General features: G+C 49.1%; 2 protein-coding genes across 2 annotated transcripts in view; one reads left to right on the top strand and one right to left on the bottom strand.

Annotated features, from left to right (window-relative positions):
- Positions 1–5,063, top strand: part of VKORC1L1 (vitamin K epoxide reductase complex subunit 1 like 1) — a 59,542-nt gene extending 54,479 nt beyond the window's left edge. The window contains exon 3 of the mRNA XM_027527836.1: positions 1,233–5,063. Within this exon, the coding sequence (XP_027383637.1) occupies positions 1,233–1,459 (227 nt within the window). The 3' untranslated portion in view covers positions 1,460–5,063. The remainder of the gene's footprint in view (positions 1–1,232) is intronic.
- A 510-nt stretch (positions 5,064–5,573) lies between these two features.
- LOC113883816 (beta-glucuronidase) lies at positions 5,574–19,145 on the bottom strand. The gene is made up of 12 exons (XM_027527834.1): positions 18,829–19,145; positions 17,030–17,215; positions 16,500–16,681; positions 16,174–16,316; positions 15,810–15,997; positions 15,317–15,469; positions 14,923–15,101; positions 14,453–14,599; positions 12,594–12,678; positions 10,817–10,993; positions 8,939–9,074; positions 5,574–7,223 (listed from the first exon to the last, which is right to left on the bottom strand). The coding sequence occupies exons 1-12, from the start codon at positions 19,039–19,041 to the stop codon at positions 7,054–7,056; spliced, it is 1,959 nt and encodes a 652-aa protein (XP_027383635.1). The 5' UTR covers positions 19,042–19,145; the 3' UTR covers positions 5,574–7,053.
- Positions 19,146–19,164: the final 19 nt, after the last annotated feature.

The raw sequence follows: 19,164 nt of genomic DNA, 5'->3' as shown, positions 1-19,164 counted from the left end.
TTGTCCTTAAAAATAAGTGCACATGTTCTCAATACTGTTGGCTACAGGAAATTACAAAACCAAACATGTGAAGATGTCAGATGATAGCATCAAGAGTTCAGGCTAGTCTTTGTGTTGAGAACTCAGGTTGTCTCCATCTGGTTTGACCCACATGTGGCCAACTGGCCAAATGTGGTTTTCCTTATGTCCCAGGGTGAGCCCTTTCTGAAATGTTTATCATGATTTTTTTTTCCCTTCAACAGCATGTTGATGTAATCATCTCCCATTATGGGATTTTTGATAAATTTGATCTGAACACAGGAAAGCAAATTTTACTTTCCACAGGTGGGGAGCCTGCCTATAGTGAAAAGGGTCTGTCTGGATGGTCTCACCAAATGTGTCCTGCTTGGAAGAGAAGGTTGTGGTCCTCACATTACTTTTTTCTCCTCCTCTCATTACTTTATTCATTACAGGAGGTAGGGCTGTCAGTTTTACAAATCTGCTTCATTGCATAATGTGATTGCAAAAGTGCATATTTTCTTTACATGCCTTAGCTAAGGCTAGTTTATGAAATATATAATATTTCATCCAGAATATTTACCAGTCAAAAACAGTGCAGCTATGGGATGGACATGTACACATTGCTATATTTTAAGTGGATGACCAACAAAGACCTACTATATAGCACAGGGAACTCTGCTCAGTGTTATGTGGCAGCCTGGACAGGATGGGAGTTTGGGGAAGAATATTGTTGTTGTTTAGTGACTAAGTCATATCTGACTCTTTTGCAACCCCATGGACTGTAGGTCGCCAGGCTCCTCTGTCTGCGGGATTTCCCAAGCAAGAATACTGGAGTAGGTTGCCATTTCTGCTCCAGGGGATCTTCCTAATCCAGGGATCAAACCCATGTCTCCTGCATTGACAGGTGGATTCTTTACCACTGAGCCACCAGGGAAGCCCTTGGGAGAGAATGGATACGTGTATATGTATGGCTGAGTCCCTTCGCTGTTCACCGGAAACTATCACAACATCACAACATTGTTAATCAGCCATACTCCAATACAAAAAAACAACAACACTGCAGCTAGAAAACTTAAGAAAATAGACCTGTAGGTCTTGTCCTCAAATTTCAGTGTTTTGTCTTAAGATCAGTGTTCCAACCCTGAAGCAAATCACAAAATGTTCCCTTTGAACTGGGAAGCTTGTTCTCCAGTGTCAAGGTCTGACTGAGCCAGTGTCCGTTCCTCTTGCAGGCCTGACAGCGAGTGCGGTTGCAGCTTTAATCCTCATGACATCCTCCATCATGTCCGTAGTGGGGTCTTTGTACCTGGCCTACATCCTGTACTTTGTGCTGAAGGAGTTTTGCATCATCTGCGTCATCACATATGTGCTGAACTTCATTCTTCTTATCATCAACTACAAACGACTAGTTTACTTGAACGAAGCCTGGAAACGGCAACTGCAGCCCAAGCAGGACTGACCGCCTGATGAACTCTTTAACTGACAGTCTGAAGTCCCTTTTTCCATTAAGTTTATTTTGCAGCAGTTTGGGGTTTTTTTTTTGTTTTTTTTTTAATTATTATTATTATTATTCTTCACAACAGACACTTTCCCTAAGAATCTTAAACTGATTTTTTAAAATCCTATAAATTAGAAGGGGCTCTAGCTATTTTCTGTGTCAATCTTCATTTTAAATATGGATACAAAGGATATACCAAGCCAATCAAAGACAAGCTTTAACTTTACTTTGGAGATGTTTCTGAAATGGTAAAATGTAGCCCTAGCCCCTTCCCCTCAGTTGTAAAGTGAGCAACCATTGCTAGTAATTCTCTAATGTGTATAAATTCAATTTCAGGTATAACAAATGTGATCATGACATGAAAATATTTTAGAATAGATACTGTATTCAATATTGCCATGTTTACAATATGTAATATGTTTTTTAGCCGATGGATTTAAACATGTAGATTCAACTAGAATCCATTTATGTGATATTTGTAAATAAAGGTAGAGATATTGGATCCAGCCCTGTAGAAACTTGCTGTACAGCTTAGTTGGAGTGTAGCAATGAGGAACAATCAGCTCAATGCTGACTGAAGATGTAGTGAAAATACTAAGTCCACACAGAGCATCTTGTGGAAAGGACTGGCAGCTGTGGGTCCAGCACTGACAGCAAAAATAATAGGGTGACTGGTTCCCTTTCATCTCCTTCCTTTGAAAGGAAGAAACTAAATTTGGACATTCAAGTCAATCTTGTACCTAGTCATAGAACTGGATCAATTAGAAACTTACAGTGTGAGTCATGTGACCAGACTTTCAAGGCCTTCAGGACACTAAAGGTGGGCAAATGGGTAGATTTCTCTGGCAAAAAGCTGGAAATAGTACTATGGCATTTCATAGTGTCTTACAACAGGTGAATTTTCATGCAGATAATTTTCCTTCACATTAGTGCCAGTCAACCAAACAGTATTGGCTTGGAAAATCATCAGTATAAGCCCCAGTCACTCCAGAGTAGGATTACTCTTGGGTAGCTCCATATGTTTCTCCTGTTTCTTTCTTCACTAACTAACCGGACATCTAGTTTGTTTTAGAGTCAGATATTAGATTCGTAAACTTTAGGGCTGACATGCTGCTCAATTGGCTTAACTGGGAGGAGTACTAAAGGGAGAAGTATCTCAAGGTGAACATAGTACTCTTTCTAATAACTACCCCAATGCAGAGTCTTTGAAAGAGATTTGAATAAACCCAAATGAAACAGTGACAGTATGTTTCTCTGGTTAACATCTTCTATCAGAATGTTCAAAGTGCCTTCTGTCTTAAATCTCAAACCAAATATTTTGTGTGTTGAACTTGGGCAGAAGTGTCCTTCCTTCCTTTCTCAGCATGAAGTAGGAAACTTGCATTCTATAGAAAGGTTCTGTGTGGTCTTTTCATTCCTTAGATTGAGAAGGAGTCGCCATGTTTTTGCTTCTATTTCTGTTCATCATTACGTTAAGAAGAAACTGGTAACTACTGAGTGTTCTGCCTTCTTTTGTAGGGAGGGGACAGGCTCTGCTCTGTAAACCATAACGTGTAGAGTCATCAGCTGTCCAGCAGTTTCCAACCAACTGTCATAATTGATGCAGTGTACTCTTCTAGCCCAAGGCAGGTATCAAATTGCATTGTAATGTACTTTTAACCAGTTTAAACTAGTTTTGTAAGAGATATCTTAGTTCTGATTTCATCCAGGCTTATGTTTTTTCCCATGAATGTGAATATTTCAATGTCTGTTTTATTATGTATGTATTGTTCTTGTTTCTCTAAAGAACTCTAGAAAGTGTTGATTAGATGTCTGGTATTTATGGAGAAATGAGTTCTCTGGAGAACTGCACGATGAGCTCGTCTGGCAGCAGAGCTTCCCCTCTACCCAGCAGATCAGCAGTTCACTGCTTCTCTTTTCTCCACTAGTCTGGAGACGGCTTCACCGTGATGACATCATGGTATATATATATATAAACTCTGGTTGTGCTAAACAAGTTCCTTGTGTCCCCATTTAAAATTGTTCTTTGCCCTCCTCTGTCAGCGGAGTAGAGTTAAAGCTTGTCTCAATGTTGCGTTCTTGCGAACGCCTGCAGTTCTTTTGTGAGAAAACATCAGGGTGTTCAGCCGGACCCTTCAAGTTTTTCCTTTGCTTTTCTAAGCCTTGGGGACACCACTGTTGCAGTTGTAGAAAAATTGTTGCCACATTCCTACAACCCCAGAATTCATGTCCTTCTCACTGAGGGATGAACATGTGCTGCCTGAAATAACCACATGGTGATGCCCATCTCTCTAAGCAAAGAACCCCAATGCTGGTGTATGTGATTTGTTATTTTTCCCTGGGAAGAATTTAGGCTTCCCTCTACATCAGTTCTACCCTAGAAGAAGGGGAAAACCCCCTGTTAAAAGTCTGAGGGTTAGTAAGATTACTTCAGACTGAATATTTAAACATTGCAACATTATTAGCTACCAGTGTTGAAGAACAGGTGGGGGAAAATGTGAATTTCTGCTACTCAGTTTTCAAAATGATTTGTAACAGATGAAGCCTCTTATTTACTTGACAGTCCTATCATTTGAAGAAATAAGAGAAGTCGTGGTTACATGATAAATTTTAGGAAAGCTCAGTGGTTTGAAGGGTTTCATTTCATTTTTTTTTTCATTGCAGCTAGTTGCTATCAGTTGAGGATCAACTTCTGGTGAAGTGTCAGATTTAACTAGCTGTGTGCCCTGGGTGTATGTCACCCCTCCTTAAATCCATGACTTTTAAAGATGTTGATAGCATTGATTATTTTCATTCAGAGAGACAAAGATCTCTCATTTGATACAAGAGATCTTTGGAGCTCCTATGTAGAATACAGGACCAAGACTACAATGAAATTAAAACTGTGAGTTGGCTTTAGTTTTCTTAGACTTCATTTAAGACTATCAGCAGAAGTACAAAGTTGTATCCAGCAAAGCTTGAGACCAGTAACTGCTGACAGATCTTACCCTGAACGTCAGTACTGGACAACTGCCAGCAAGAAACCCACTCTCATTTTTGGTAACCTATTTGGGAAAGAATACCTAATATTCAGCCTTCGTCCTCGTGTATTTTTCTGTATTTTTTCCCCAACGGGCAAGTTCTGGTGAAACACTGCTCTTTATGTATTTTAGGCAGCACTTACGAGTCCTAATTTGTGAGAACTACCCTTCAATAAATCAAGGGATGGGGGTGGGAGTCCAGGCGACTTGGTTAAACTTTTTTTTTAACATATTAGCCCAGAAAAGGTAAAATGTTTTGTTATAAAACTGTATTAAGCATGGCCTAAGTATTAGGTGTATGATCTGTATAGTATGTTCCATCAAAAAATATTTATTACTAGTGCTTTAAGCTCCAGAGTAAACATTCATTTAAAATGGAGTTCACTGGGCAGATTTCCCCTTTAATATAGATAGAAATATTCTTTATCAGAGGTTTAGGACACAGTTTTGCTAACTGGTAAAAAACAAATGTAAATATGTAAGAATGTTTATTTGTTGCACATAACTTTTTTGGTATAAAATAAATGTAGAAGTTACCTGTGGAAGTTGTGCTGCCCTCATTCTTATACTGCAGTGTTATATTTCGAAAAAGCAGTAGAAATGAATTCAGTCTTAGAAACGATTTTAAGTTCTGGTCACACCCTGAGGTCAGGACCTTAGTTCCCCAACCAGGGATCGAACCTGTGTCCCTTGCACTGGAAGGCAGAGTCTTAACCATTGGACCATCAGAAGTCCCTATAAATGATCCTTGCAATTAATACCATAGCCTCATTTCTACAGGTATAGAGTTGACTCTTTTTCTCTTAAATTATAGGTAAACTTATAGAAGACAGAAGCAGAATTCTTAGAGATTCTAGTTCTTGGAATTCCTGTGGGCTTATGATGTATGTGGTTGTCAAGAATTAATGAAGATGTTACTGCTTATAGTTCTGTGAGCACATAGATTGTATTAATCAGCTGTTTTTTCACTGCTTTACTGTACCTCACCTTGAATACTCCACTCTTATAATCTCCTAAAAAGTTAATATCTGCAAGAAAGATAATTTCGTTGGAAATGCAGTTAGCCATATTTTATTGAATAGAACAGATGTGTCCTTTGTTAGGACCTTAGGACTTGAGAAAAGAATCTTACCCCTAATTTGTAAAACATTTAAGTGTGTCTGCCATGTTTCATTTTTTTTTATAATGTTTGTCAGGTAAAGAATTTTATATATTATTCCTTGACATTAAACTGGAACATAAAACTTGATTACTTCAAGAAACTTAGAAATTTTAGGGTAACAAAAGAAATATACAGCCCCTAAAATTCCTAACTTATTACTGGAACAGACTACACTCTCATTTCTTCACGGAGCTTGGAAAGAAAGGTTAAAAAAGGGCATGTGTTGAGACATGAAATCCCCTACAAGTGGATCAAACTCTGTATCAAGAACTACATTAATTTATGGTCTTCAATTTGATTGGACCGTATTTTTCCAAAGCTTTCAGCTTTAAATCAGGGTTGATGAACACTGAAATCTTAAAAATAACGTACCTTACTTAATGGAGCCTGCAGAAGAGGGGCAGGAGGACAGATTCCTAAGGAAAGGCCGTCCTCGGGAGCAGAGCAGGTGGCGGCACCAGGTATGGAAGCCTGTCCTGTCTGCGGCCCGCGCGTTCAGAGGCTGCATCTCCACCTTCAGTGGAGTCGGCTGCAATGGTCCAGTGGGCTTCTACAGCTGTCTATCCCTTTCAGTCCAGACAAGACGACGGCTGCTGTTGGAAGAACATCCCAGCCGCATTGGAAACCTCTGAGCTCCCTTCCAGCTCCGACATTGCTCCATTCTTACCTTTCTTCTGCTTCTGCGTCAGCTTAGCTGTGGTTCACAGACCCCGTGCCTTCTTCTTCCAGCCTGATACTACTTTCTGGGAATTTGCTGAAACTTCAGCCCTTCTGTGGAGTTCCTAGCAGGTGTTTCCTACCGTCACCCACTCAAGTCAAGGTTGGCCCACAGCGCACACAGCAGGGCTAGTTTGGTGGCAGCACAGTTTGTAAGCCACGACTCTGAGTGGGGCATGAGTGCTGAAGCAGAGGTTTCCCAAGACTCTGTGCTTGGTTAAGGCTACAAAAACAGGCTGAGACGCCAAAAAGAAATGCAGATGCTTTTCAGCAGTATAGATCATTCAGTTTACGGATGGTCACTTTTAAGCCAACTCTTTATTCTCATATGACAAAAGCTTTTCTTTATTATTATTATTATTGGCCATGCTGTGCAACATGTGGGGTCTTAGTTTCTCAACCAGGGATCAAACTCAGGCCCCCTACAATGGAAATGCCGAGTCTTAACCACTGGACTGCCAGGGAAGGCCCTACAAGTCTTTATTTTCACCTCTAATGTTCCCTTCTAGCAAATGACCACAAAATCCAGGTGAGAAGCTTCCAGGTCTGCCATGCACAGTGCAGGAAACACTTGCTCTGTGTGCGATGACAGTAGCCCCCCTCCCTGGGGAGAAGGAGTTGACCGAGCCAGTGTCTGCAGAGAGGTAGTTCTCGCTTTAAACAGTAAACAGGCCGCTTCCCACACACTGTGACGTCACAGCTGACCGCTGGTACCTGGTTTCATTGGCAAGTTTCCAGTATCTCTCTCGCAACAGGAAAGCTGCACTCTTTGGTTGTCTCTGCCGAGTGAAGATCCCTTTTCTGTTCCCAATCATCCGAACTGGTGCTAAAAACAAGACAAAAGGTGTTTCACATGACTTCTGATGGGGAAAATCAGAACCAGCCTGGAGCCAAGCTGGGCACTCAGCAATGTCTTCATGCTTTAGAGCTGCTTGGCTTGCTGTGGACTCGGAAGTGGCCGCTTAATGGGGTAAAGACTTAAATACCAGTGCTCCCCCAAATACTTCAGCTTTCATCCATTAGGGGAAGAATCCAAAACTGTTTATCTTTTCCTTGCAAGATAATGTTTAAGACATTTAGGGTACCCAGCTGCCTGGTAACTGGAGTGGGGCTGAGACAAAGTTACTCTTCGAAAGGCTGGAGCCCTCTCTGAAAGGACTACTCTCCTAGGAGGAGCCAGAGTTTTGACCACTCACAGGGGCCCAAGTAGATGTTAAAGTAGATGTTAAAGTTCTCCCAGGCAGACTTCCAGCTGGGTCCCCACCCCTGGAGGCAGGTCTGCCAGAGAGGGAGGTAGAAAGAGCAGCTATGCTCCCAGCGAGTCTTCTCTCCACCCCCAAGAGAAGCCACCCCTTCTGTGAAATGGAAAGCTCTCTCCCACTGAAAAGTTCAAGACAACAATCATTTCTCCCATGAAAAGCAAACACCAGGCACTGTGCCAAGCACTTCAAGTGGAATCCCTATGTCAACCTGCGAGGTGGTTGTCGTTATGCCCACTTCATAGGCTTGTGAAAAGGTAGGTACCTTGTCCAAGGTCACACAGCTAATTCCTTACTACACAAAGCCAGTGTCCCTACTCACAAAACTAGGCTTCCATCCAAGTTTATTTCCAGGAGCCACTAATCTCATTTGCCAAGCAGAGTGGAGGCTCACGTTCTCTTTCTTTTTCCTCTTTCACTCTTGCCATTCTGATTTTCTTTTTTTTCTTATTTTGTTTTTTTTGCCATGCTGCATGGCATGAGGAATCTTAGTTCTCCGACCAGGTTTCAAATCCACGCTCCCTACATTGGGAGTGCAGTCTTAACCACTGGACCACCAGGAAGCACCCCCCAACCCCACCCCCCTGAATTCTGATTTTTAGTTAAACTTTAACCTTCCAAAAACCTGTCTTTCCCCAGAAGTAATAAAAGGTAATTCCCACTGTTACCAGTTCTTCCCTACCTCCCCCAGCTTGCTCTCCTCAATTTACAATATATCAAGAAGCTAGTAACCTAGAGGGGTAAAAAGATACAGGAAACATTCATTTGGAAGTTTCTCATTGTTCTCACTTGAGAAAGTACAGACCATGTTCACTCTGAAGGCTTTTAAACACTCCTACATTCAAAACCGTTTGATATTTACGTATATTTGGTGAACCTGTCTTTCATAAGCAAATCATATAAAACAGACTGAAATGTCTTAGGTTTCTCAGGCTTTGTACCTTACCCTAGAATCACGAGTGTATCCCAGTAAATCCAATGCAAGATCCACTTTTTCCTCACACTATTGTGAAACAGAGGAGAGCTGGCCACCTCTGCCTTGAGACGGATGCCTCTCCCATTTACTTCAGAAAATGATTTGCATTACTTGCAGCACACAAGTAATCAGCTGCTTGCTCAACACAACTGACTTTATCCTAGGAAATCCTCTGTGTAGCCTGCTTTGATGATATCAGCCTTCCCCTGCTTGTTTCCAGGGTTCTTAGAACCAAATGTCCTGAACTAACACGCCCACCAGAAACAATGAGAAGGGATACATCCCATGCACCCAATTGCCACTTACACTGGTTAGTCATGAAATCAGCAAAATTCCAGATAAGCTCGCCAACCACATATTCTTTGCGTTTTTGGTCCAGAACCACATGATACTGCTGGAGCAGGCCTTTCTGGTACTCTTCACTGAACATCAGTGGTGGATCCTGGAATTCAAGGCAGAGAGAGAGGTTAGGAGTCACAACCAGCAAAACTGCAAACTTAGACAAAGATCCATCTGATGATGACCAAAATATCTGTCCTTGTGGTGGGCTATAGTGCCTGCAGGACTTGCTGATACTGGTGGAGGGCCAAGCCAGTGTGTGATGTAGCCCAGGGTTAAAAAAAAAAAAGGTTTAAAAAACAGCAACAACCCCACCTTAATTAGTAACTTCTTTATTTATAAACAGAATTTGTGGGGTTTTTTTTTGGCCACACCAAGCAGCTGGTGGAATCTTAGTTCCCCAAACAGGAATTGAACCTGGACCTTCGGCAATGAAAGCACAAGTTCTAGCCACTGGACAACCAGGGAATTCCCATTAAACAGAATTTAATATTTGCTTTACTTTTTTCCACTTCTATTTCCCACTGCAGTCTTACAACTGAACTACACTAGGAATAAAAATACATCTCTGCATAATAAATTTAAAACCCAAGGCTGAAGTAGCTGCCAATGCATAATTTGAGCACTGGTGTGACTCAGCTTTAACTTCACTCCAATTCCCCTGTATCTCATCTAGGTAAGGAACTGCTATTTAGCCCATTGACTATTGAACAAATCGTTATTTAGCATCTGCTTATATGCCAGGCATTAGAGGCAAAGAAACTAGAAAGATAGGGTCCCTGTCCTCATGGGCTTTACAGTCTGGCAAGACACAAGCTCGAAGTGTAACAAGGGTGAATTGGGAGCATGTAGTGTGTGGGGGGCGGGTAGGAGGAAATTAGTAGGGGGCGCAGACAGAGGCGGGGGCCACAGAAAGCTTCAATGAAGCTGAGACCTGCCAGGTGAGGAGGGGAAAAGCAGAGGTCACATCTACGGACTCAGTCTCCGGAGAAGAGCTCACGTCTGTCATGTGCTAAGATATAATGATCTTTGAGTTGTTCTTAGAGCTTAAGGTCTGCGTTTTCATCTCATGGGAGTTTGTAGGGGGTGCTGGGTCTTTGACGCACGAGGATGCAGCACTGCAGTCATCTTACAAGAGAACCAACCCCTGTTGGCTTTGGTCCTCCTTCCCAACGAGGAGGATTAAAACGCTATTATACAGGATGCACTGCAGATACAACTGTGGAGTTGTAAGGAAGCCAAGGGAAACACAATTTAATCTCCCTCCTGGAGCCCCCGGTCTGGTCAAGGAGAGAACCAAAGAGAGCATGACAGCTCACGGTGTTCCTCTGCCCAGCTAAGTGGGGTCCTCCTCCCCAAAGAGTGGACACCTGAGCTGAAGCATGACCGCTGAGTCAAGTTCCATTAGCTGGGGTTATGGAGCTAAGAAGGGCTTCCTGGGCAGAAGGAAGAGGCCAGGCCAGCACAGGAGCCACCAAACAGAACAGACTAGGATCTGGGACTGAAGGCCTGGGAGAGGGCAGAGGACGCGGACAGCCCCGAGCACAGATTACGGCTTCGTCCTGTGGGGTCAGGGAAAGCCAGGGACAGGACAAGGCTTGGATTTGTTCCAGGGACCACTTGGGCAGCTTGTGGGAGGCTATCTGAGGACCATGCACATGGAACAGAGGCTGAGTCCGGGCCGGCCGTGTGGAGAGGCGGCTTAGGGAAAGCCTGGTTAGCTGTGGGAGGTGGCCAGGACAAGGGAGGGACAGGGAAAGAGGCAGATCTCTAGTCTGGGGCCGTGATGACTGACATCACTGTCCGAGAGAGGGAAAAAATAACTCCCATCTTCGATGCACTTACCTCGTGAAACCCTTCAATGGCATCTGCTCCGTACTCGCTCTGAATCATCGGCTTCTGGTAGGCCTTATACCAGTTCTCGAACTGGGTTGCCAACTGCAGCTGAATCACCTCCATGTGCCCATAGTCGTGGTACCAGGAGTAGTAACTGTTCACACAGATGATGTCCACGTACGGCGCCTGCAAGAGCATGGGGAGAGTCCACCAACCAGGAGAGTGGAGGACTCACACTCGGGGTGCTTCTGGCAGAGGAAGTAAGGAGTGAGTGCGGAAAGTGCGTTAGATGCGCACGTGTAGGAAATAATAGTCAGAAGGGACCTGAATGGAGCGAGTAAACGGAGCAAGCCTCTCGTTCTGGGCTGGCACCCCTGACCTGGCTGCAACTGGGCTCCGGGGAGGGCGATGAGAGAGCTGGCCCCAGGCACGCCGGCCCAGGGAGCCCATCCAGACTGGACTTCTTCATCTCTAGGTGGTGCTCCTGTCACTAGTCATCCCCTTGGCCCAACTGAGGGCCGAAGGCAGTTTTCTCCTCACAGAGCCTCCCGAGTCCCCTTTCTGAGCTACTGTCATGGGCCCTGAAGAGACTGGACATTTCTCTCCTGGGAGGGCAGCCCGGGTTGGGGGCAGCACCGCCGCGAATCTGAGCAATGTGCTGCTCGGTGGACCCCAAAGCTCACCCAAACCCACGCTCGCCTGCAGAGTCTGCACTGGGACCCACGCGGTCCATCTCTCCCAAGGGGCTGCAGCACCCTTCTGAGCTTGGGGCGGAAAGATACCGCGGGGAAGCGGTACCTCTGTGTGGGCACGTGACCACACTCACACATCCCAGGGGGTGAGCCTGGCAACCTTCTGGGGGAACCAGCACAGGCTCCCCTGCCCACTAGAGCAGGAAGGGATGCCACTGAGACTATGAGACGCCCAGGTCGCCTGTGCCCCGCTGGTGTTCCACCACAGTCGTGTTCCTTTGAAGGGATGGCCCCGGATCACTAGGGCTGCAAACCATCGGGTCCACGTGAAAACGACAGTGCTCACACTTACACTTGAACACAGTGCTTTCTTATCCGCTCTTTCTCGAGAGCATTCGCTTTCTGGAGCGCTTCTTAGTCCTGGCCTCAGTTCCCTAGTGAGGCATCTTCTTGCTCCTGTTTTACAGCTTTTGTGCAACAACTCAACACAGTTTCTGAGGGGCTGCTGTGCCCAGGGACCGTGAGAGGAGCCATGGGGTCCAACCGGCTGGGTGAGCCTCTCCCTTCAATTTTCAGTCCCCCTGACGTTGGATCTCAGCAGTGGTTCCCAAAGCTGATTGATGCCTGGAATCACTGAGGAGTTTTTTAAAAACTCAGATTCCTATCCTGGACATTATAAATCAGAATCACAAAATCCGGACCTCTGTACTTTCAAAAAGCTTCCCTTTGTGGCTCCAATGATCAGCCAAGTTGGAGAAACACAAGTCAATGATGACTTTAAGCTCCCTTAAACCTCTGCCCCTTTCTGAGCATATTAAACTTGGGGGCATAAAATTAAATCAAAGTGCAGAGAAATCGATGAGTTGAGAATGAACTGAGAAGGAATTTGACCTCCCTATGCCTGACCTCCTTAGCGTCAAGAAGCTACACTGCCTGGCAAATCACTCCCTGGCAGCTCTCTTTAACCCAAAGACCGTCTGTGGAAATGGTCAGACTGGCTGCTCGTGGTCCCTCCCAGCAGCTCATGTCAGCAAGCATCAGGGCAGGACAAGAGGACAGGCAGAAGGAAGATGTGCAGAGACCCCCAGGCTCACCCCCAGGTCTGCTTCATAGTTGGTGTTGGTCACAAAGGTCACGGGCCGGGAGGGGTCCAGGGCTTTAGTGTGGGCAATCAGCGTCCTGTCCACGGAGGGCAGAAGACACGGTGCCGTCAGTATGGGGAGGGCCTCAGGTTCCCCTCCTGAATCCTCTCCTTCCCATCTTCCCAGACAGATCACCCCCAAGACACGGCTCTCCTCCCTGCCTTCTAGGGCATTTCAGGTAAGCAAACGTGCTCCTCGAGACATCATGTTCCCTGACATCATTCTCTCTTCCTCCCTCCCCATATCTTAGACCCCACCCATCACCCAAAGGGGGCCATCCTCAAGAGAGGAGAGGCGCAACTGAGATCTTTGAGCTGAGTGCTGCCAAAAGCAAGTTTCCTCATCTCCGATGAAACTAGATGTTGTGCGGGTTAGGATGAGTATTAATGTAACACATCACTAGGGAGCGTGTCCTGGGAGGCAAGCTGTGCACTGGGCACTCACTAGAGACTTAAATACATGTATTGGCTTGGCTAGAAAGTTCATTCGAGTTTTTGAACAATGTTATGAAAAAACCCAAACGAACTTTTTGCCCAACCCGACCTCCAGCTGTGTGTCCAGAGATCGTCTTTGCCCAAGAAGGTCCACTACTCAGAGCCTCCATCCAGGACAGGGGGATGCAGGCAGTGTCTCCTAGGGAGTATTTCCATGGCCTCTGCTGCCTCCGCAGTAAGTGAAATCATTCCCCACGCCCGGCTACGCTACAACTGCAGGATGGCAAGAAAGAGAAGAAACCAAGGACCACGCCAGGAGGCTGGCCCACTGTGGGGAGATGGCACCTCTGGGAGGTTTCTGCCCAGGACAATGCCTGGGGGGTGGCGGAAGTTACTGGTATGCAGTGAACGGACAATGAACTTCATTCAGGTGACCTGGTCCCGTCTAACAACGTAACTTTAGGATAGTCAGAACATGCACGTCTTTGAAAATCTGTTTATAATTATATGCCTAGGTCAGCTTTATAAAGTTTAAATCCCCTTTACAGGTGAACTCAAAAGCATTGCAAAGTGGTTTTGTGCAGTTCTAACATGTACTAAATTTCCCAGGAATAGGGACAGCATAAAAATCAAGGGAAGACACAGGTGGCTTAGTGGTAAAGAACCCGCCTGCTAAGCGGAAGATGCAGGTTGATCCCTGGGTCAGGAAGATCCCCTGGAGAAGGAAATGGCAACCCACTCCAGTATTCTTGCCTGGGAAATCCCAAGGACAGAGGAGCCTGGTGGGCTACAGCCCATGAGGTCGCAAAGAGTCGGACACGACTTAGCGACTAAACAATAACAGCAGGGCTTGGTTTTGACTGGAGCTCTGTCAGCCATGGCTCAGTGCCTCAGAAAAGAGCAGAACAGAGGGAAATGCTGCTCGCGGCACCAGAGTCGCTGGCTGTGCTTTCCAGCTCTGTCATCAGCTTCTGTAGCTCTGTTTTCAGGGAGTTTCCCAGAAGGTGCAAGCGCCTGACTCTTTCAATGGCCCTTCTGGAAAGTCAGGTCACAGATTTATGTATTCTTTGACAAATGTCTCTTCCTTATGTCAGTCAGGCCACGTCACTATCTTTTTTCTTTAATTTGAAGTTTTGGGTTAACTCCTCTGCATTTCATTTCAGGTGTGTCTAGGAGACACTTGGCTGAAATCATAATCTGGGTGGGTGAGTATCTTGTCCCCTAAATTGACGAGGGATGGATGCACCTGGGCTGGAAGCAGCCCACACCCACTGCAGGGCCCACCGCCACTCTCCCGTGGCTGCCAGGCAAGGCTGAGCTGGGCCAGCAGGCTGTGGTCTCAATGGGGACCAGCCCAGGCAAGGCAGGAGCACTCACTTGAAGTAGTAACCAGCCGGTTTCAGGAAGGAAGCGGGCTCATTGGCCAAGGACCACATTACAACGGCCGGGTGATTCTTGTCCCTGCGGATCATTTCCTCCATCACCTCCAGGTGGTGTTGCAGAGACACGTTGCTGAAGCTCTCGCTGCAGGCCAAGAGAGGAGAGGGAACAGGTCAGTCTGATTTTCTTTCCCTCTAGTAGAAACTCTGGGCTTCCCTGATGACTCAGTGGTAAACAACCCGCCTCCCAACGTAGGAAACACAAGTTCGATCCTTGGGTCGGGAAGATCCCCTGAAGAAGGAAAATGGCAACCCACTCTGGTATTCTGGCCTGGAGAATCCCATAGATAGAGGAGTCTGATGGGCTACAGTCCATAGGGTCCCAGAGTCAGACATGACTGAGCGACAGCATGCACGCACAGGCTGCCGAACTGGGGGTGCCGCGCAGTGCAGGCAGCGGGCACTCACACCAGCACGATGCCCACACCAGGGCTCTCGTCGATGACCACGATCCCGTAGCGGTCACAGAGCTGCAGCACCTCCTCTGAATAGGGGTAGTGGCTGGTGCGGAAAGCGTTGGCGCCCAGCCAGCGAAGCAGGTTGAAGTCCTTCACCAGCAGCGGCCAGTCAAAGCCCTTCCCTCGGATCTGGAGGACAGCAGAGACAGGTGAGCCCCTGCACTTGACCCCATCCCAGACACGTTTCTGCCAAGAGCTGGGCCCGCCGGAGTCACCCTATCAGCCTGCTATCCAGGCCAAGCATAGGCAGTGGTTTGGGGCAGTTTGTTCTGAGCTGTCCTCAGCCACTCCAGGGGATGGGGAAGGGGATGGCAAGAAACAGGGACCCAGGAGCCCCTACTCACGTCTGCATCCTCATGCTTGTTGACCCCTCGGAAATAGAATGGCTTCCCATTGATGAGGAACTGGCTCTTGGTGACGGCCACGGTGCGGATCCCCACCGGGAGGGTGTAGAAGTCAGACACAGGCCCCACGGCCGTCTGCGCCGTCAGCTTCACCTGCAAAATCGAGCACTGGGCATGAGGCAGCCTGACCGGCCTGAGCCCCACACAGCCTGAGCTTCGCAGGACAGCCCCTGGCAAATCACCACGGCCCACCTCTGGGTCTGCAGGTGGAGAGAGGCAGAAATTATATCTGCCGTGAGCAAGAAGAAACTTTTGCCCACACTGCCGCGGGGCTTCTCTTCCAACTCAGCCTCCCCACCAATGGCTGAAAAAAATCAGGCTGGGGACTCTTCAATCCAATGGACCAGGAAGCTGAGGGGACCAGGCCTGCTGAAGCTAGGGCTGCTGGATGGGGGCAAATGGCCTCCCCCAGCCCAATCCTCACCACCATTACCTCCAACGAGTACAGGTAGGCAGGGTGCTCGTGCATCAGGTACGGCCACCAGAGGTGGGCACTGGGCACCTGCAGCTGGCCCTCGGCCCCTGCCCCTTTGGCCATAACTTTGCCTTCCTCATCCAGAAGAGACACATCCACTTGGAAGTGGTCACTGCCCTGGACGATGATCTGGTAATTCACCAGCCCTACAGGAGACGAGAGATCAGATGAGAGAGAAGAGGGGGGCATGTGGCCTGCGGTCCTACAGGTGAGAGCACCTTGAGGAGGTGGATGGGAGAGCCCGTCTCCAAGGGGATCTTTCCAAACAAGGAACCAAGCCACTCTGGGCCTGGCTGAGGGCAGATCCTGGCAGGAGCCTCACCAATGTCTTGGTCCATGTCGGTGGTGACGGTAATGTCATCAATGTAGGTGGTAGGCGTGGTGTAGAGGAGCACGGACCGATGCAGTCCCGCGTAGTTGAAGAAGTCAAACTTTGTGTTCTGGACAAAGTAACCCTTGGGGTACCTAGGACGGAGCAAGGGGACAGTGGCCTTGTTCTGAATCCTTCGATCTCAACTCACATGTCTCCCTGGCCTCCAAGAGCCAGGGCCTCACCTCTGCTGAAGCCACCCTGTCCCCTGGTAGGAAGACGTCTGGGCAGGGTAGGGAGTGAGGGTGGGAGCGGGGGCTGGGCAAGGTGCTGCTCACATGGAGGGGTCCGTCTTGTAGAGGATGGTCCCAGGCGGCAGGGTGTGGGGGGACAGCGTGTTGTTGATGGCGATGGTGATGCGGCAGGAGGACAGGGGCCCGCTCTGGACCAGCTTGCTGATGTCAGCCTCGAAGGGGAGATGGCCCCCCTCGTGCTCTAACACATGGACCCCATTCACCCACTGCAGATACAGGGAGACAAGCGGGGATGGGGGGCCCGACAGTTTCCGGCACACCCTCACACACAAGTGCAGGATGAGGGAAGCGGGCAGAGTGGGGCGGGCTGAGGGTTCTGCCAGTTGCCACCGACCTCGGGAGTGGAAGAAAGGGGCTCCAGGGGAATAGAAGGGACCACTCTCCGCCACCCAGGGCACAAACCCAGTGTGGGGCCTTAAATGAGCCCCCGCCCCCGCATGTACCCCAGAGGCAGGCTGTCAGGTGACGGCTAGGAACAGGCACCCCAGGACAGCCCATCCCCCACCCTGCCCCACGCCTGGCCACCCGCTCTGCCTGCCGCCCGCTGTACTGACCACAATGGCATAGTAGTGGGCGCTGCCGATCCTCAGAACCACTCTTGTGCCCAGGTCTTCGGTCCACCGCTGGGGCAAGGTGATCTCCCGTTCATACCACACCCAGCCGACAAAACTCCGCAGCTGCCCATCCTGGCCCACGTCGTTGAAGCTGGAGGGCACCGGCATGTCCAGGGTGGGGCCCGACTGAGGAGACAAGGGTGGGAATTAGGTCCAGATCACCCAGGAAACTAAAGGGCCAGGTCCCCCAGCAATTCTGCCTGCAGGACAAAGCTGGACAAAATGACTTCTCCCCAGGGCCCTTCCTGGTGGCCCAGCAATAAGGAATCTGCTTTGCAACGCACGGGACACAGATTCGATCCTGGTCTGGGAAGATTCCACATGCTGCAGGGCAATTAAGCCCAAGCACCAAAACTAAGACTGGATGCAGCCAAATACTTATTAGGCTGCACGTTAAAATATTAAAAAAAAAAAAAAGATGTCTCCCAGACCCTCCCGGATTCCAGACCACCCTACCAGCAACTCACCAATGTCTTTCATGGACTCATTTAATTTTTACGACTCCATGAAGCAGACCCAGTGACTCACTCACTCACTCACTCACTCAAGGGTGCGCAGGGAACAGCGCATGGCGTTCTAGGAGTTGGGAATAGAACACTGAACACGGCCTCTGCTGTCACTGAGCAGCTCTGTGTAGAGAGTGTGGAGAGGCGCAGGGAGCTATCTTGGGGTCAGGGAAGGCCTCTGGGGGCCAGGGCCCATGAGATACAGCCTCTGGACATCCTGGCAGAACCTGAGCCCCACAAGGAACCCACTGAACCTCTTGACCCTGAACACCTCAGGAAGAAGGCAAGGCAGGAGCGGACAGATAGCTCAGTGAGTCTGGAAGCAGCTTGGGGAAGAGCTTCCTGAAGACACAGATGGGACACGGAGCTCGGAGGAAGCGGGATTCCCTGCCCCTCACAGCTGTACGCCCAGTGGCTGGCCCATGCCCTGCCACACAGTGAGGACCCAGTAAATTCTGACTGAATGAATGGATAACTTTCTGATGACACCAACAGCAAGGACGCTTGTGTCCCAGGTCTGGTGGGAGCAGAAGTTCTTTCTCAGGGCAGCGGGCACCGGAGTTTCCATGGAAAGGGGTGTGCCCAGGGCCACAGCCAGCCTGGGGCAAGAAGGATAGCCAGAAATGAGACCCTGACTAAGAGGAAGATGATCAACTGACTGCCACCGGGAGGAAGGCTGGCCGGGGAGCCGGGGCCGCTTTGCGGAGGAAACTGTGAGTGGGGCACGTGCCCGGCTCCCCCGCCCCTTTCTTCCTGTGATGAGGGCTGAGCGGCAAAGACTGAAAAAAGAGGATGTAAGGGAGGTGACCGTTGGATGCTCAAGGCCGACCCCCAACCCAGTTCTCTGCCCACCCGACCCAAATCAGAGGGAAGACCTAGAAGGGGGTGCTCGGCTGGATGCCAAGCCCCGTTCTCTACCTAAACCTTGGAACTCAGGGTTCTTCCTGCCAGGGCAAAGGTGCGGCCCCAAAATGTCCAAAGACTCCCCTCCAGCCACGGGGCGGCCACTGGCATTAGCTCGCGGCAGGGACACCGCTCCGGCTCCGCCTCCCCCACCGAAGTCCCGCCCGCCCATTTCCTCCTGCCGGTCATACTCCGGGTGGGTCGACCCCACGGCCCCTTAGGGCCGTCCATCAGTTCCGAGGCCACAAGGGGAAGGCTCCCCACGCCCCCCACACCGGGCTTCCAGGAGCTCCCCGGCCCTGGCCCAGGTCCCGTCTCCCGAGCACGCACCTCTCGCAGCGGCGCCCGGTACCACTGCTGCTCGAAGCCCTGGCGCCGGTTGTCGGAGAAGTCGGCGCGAAAGCTCCAGAGGCCGTCCAGCTCCTTGCGCTCCCGCGACCGGCTCTCCCGGGGATAGAGCATCCCGCCCTGCAGCAGCGACAGCCCGCAGCCCCAGAGCAGAGGGCCGAGCACGGCCCAGGCGCCCGCCGATCCCCGGAGCATGGTTGCAGGGTGGCTGCGGGCAGCCAGCTGCCGGGCGTCCCGGGCAGCGCGCTGATAACGGGGCCGGGGCGGGGCCTAGAGTCACGTGTCCCGCCCCCGCGCCATCTTGGCCATTCGGGGCAC

Source organism: Bos indicus x Bos taurus, chromosome 25 (genome assembly GCF_003369695.1).
Source record: "Bos indicus x Bos taurus breed Angus x Brahman F1 hybrid chromosome 25, Bos_hybrid_MaternalHap_v2.0, whole genome shotgun sequence".
In the NCBI taxonomy this organism is placed as follows: Eukaryota; Metazoa; Chordata; class Mammalia; order Artiodactyla; family Bovidae; genus Bos; species Bos indicus x Bos taurus.
The sequence above is the reverse complement of the archived record's forward strand: the minus strand, read 5'-3'. Positions and strand labels throughout refer to the sequence as shown.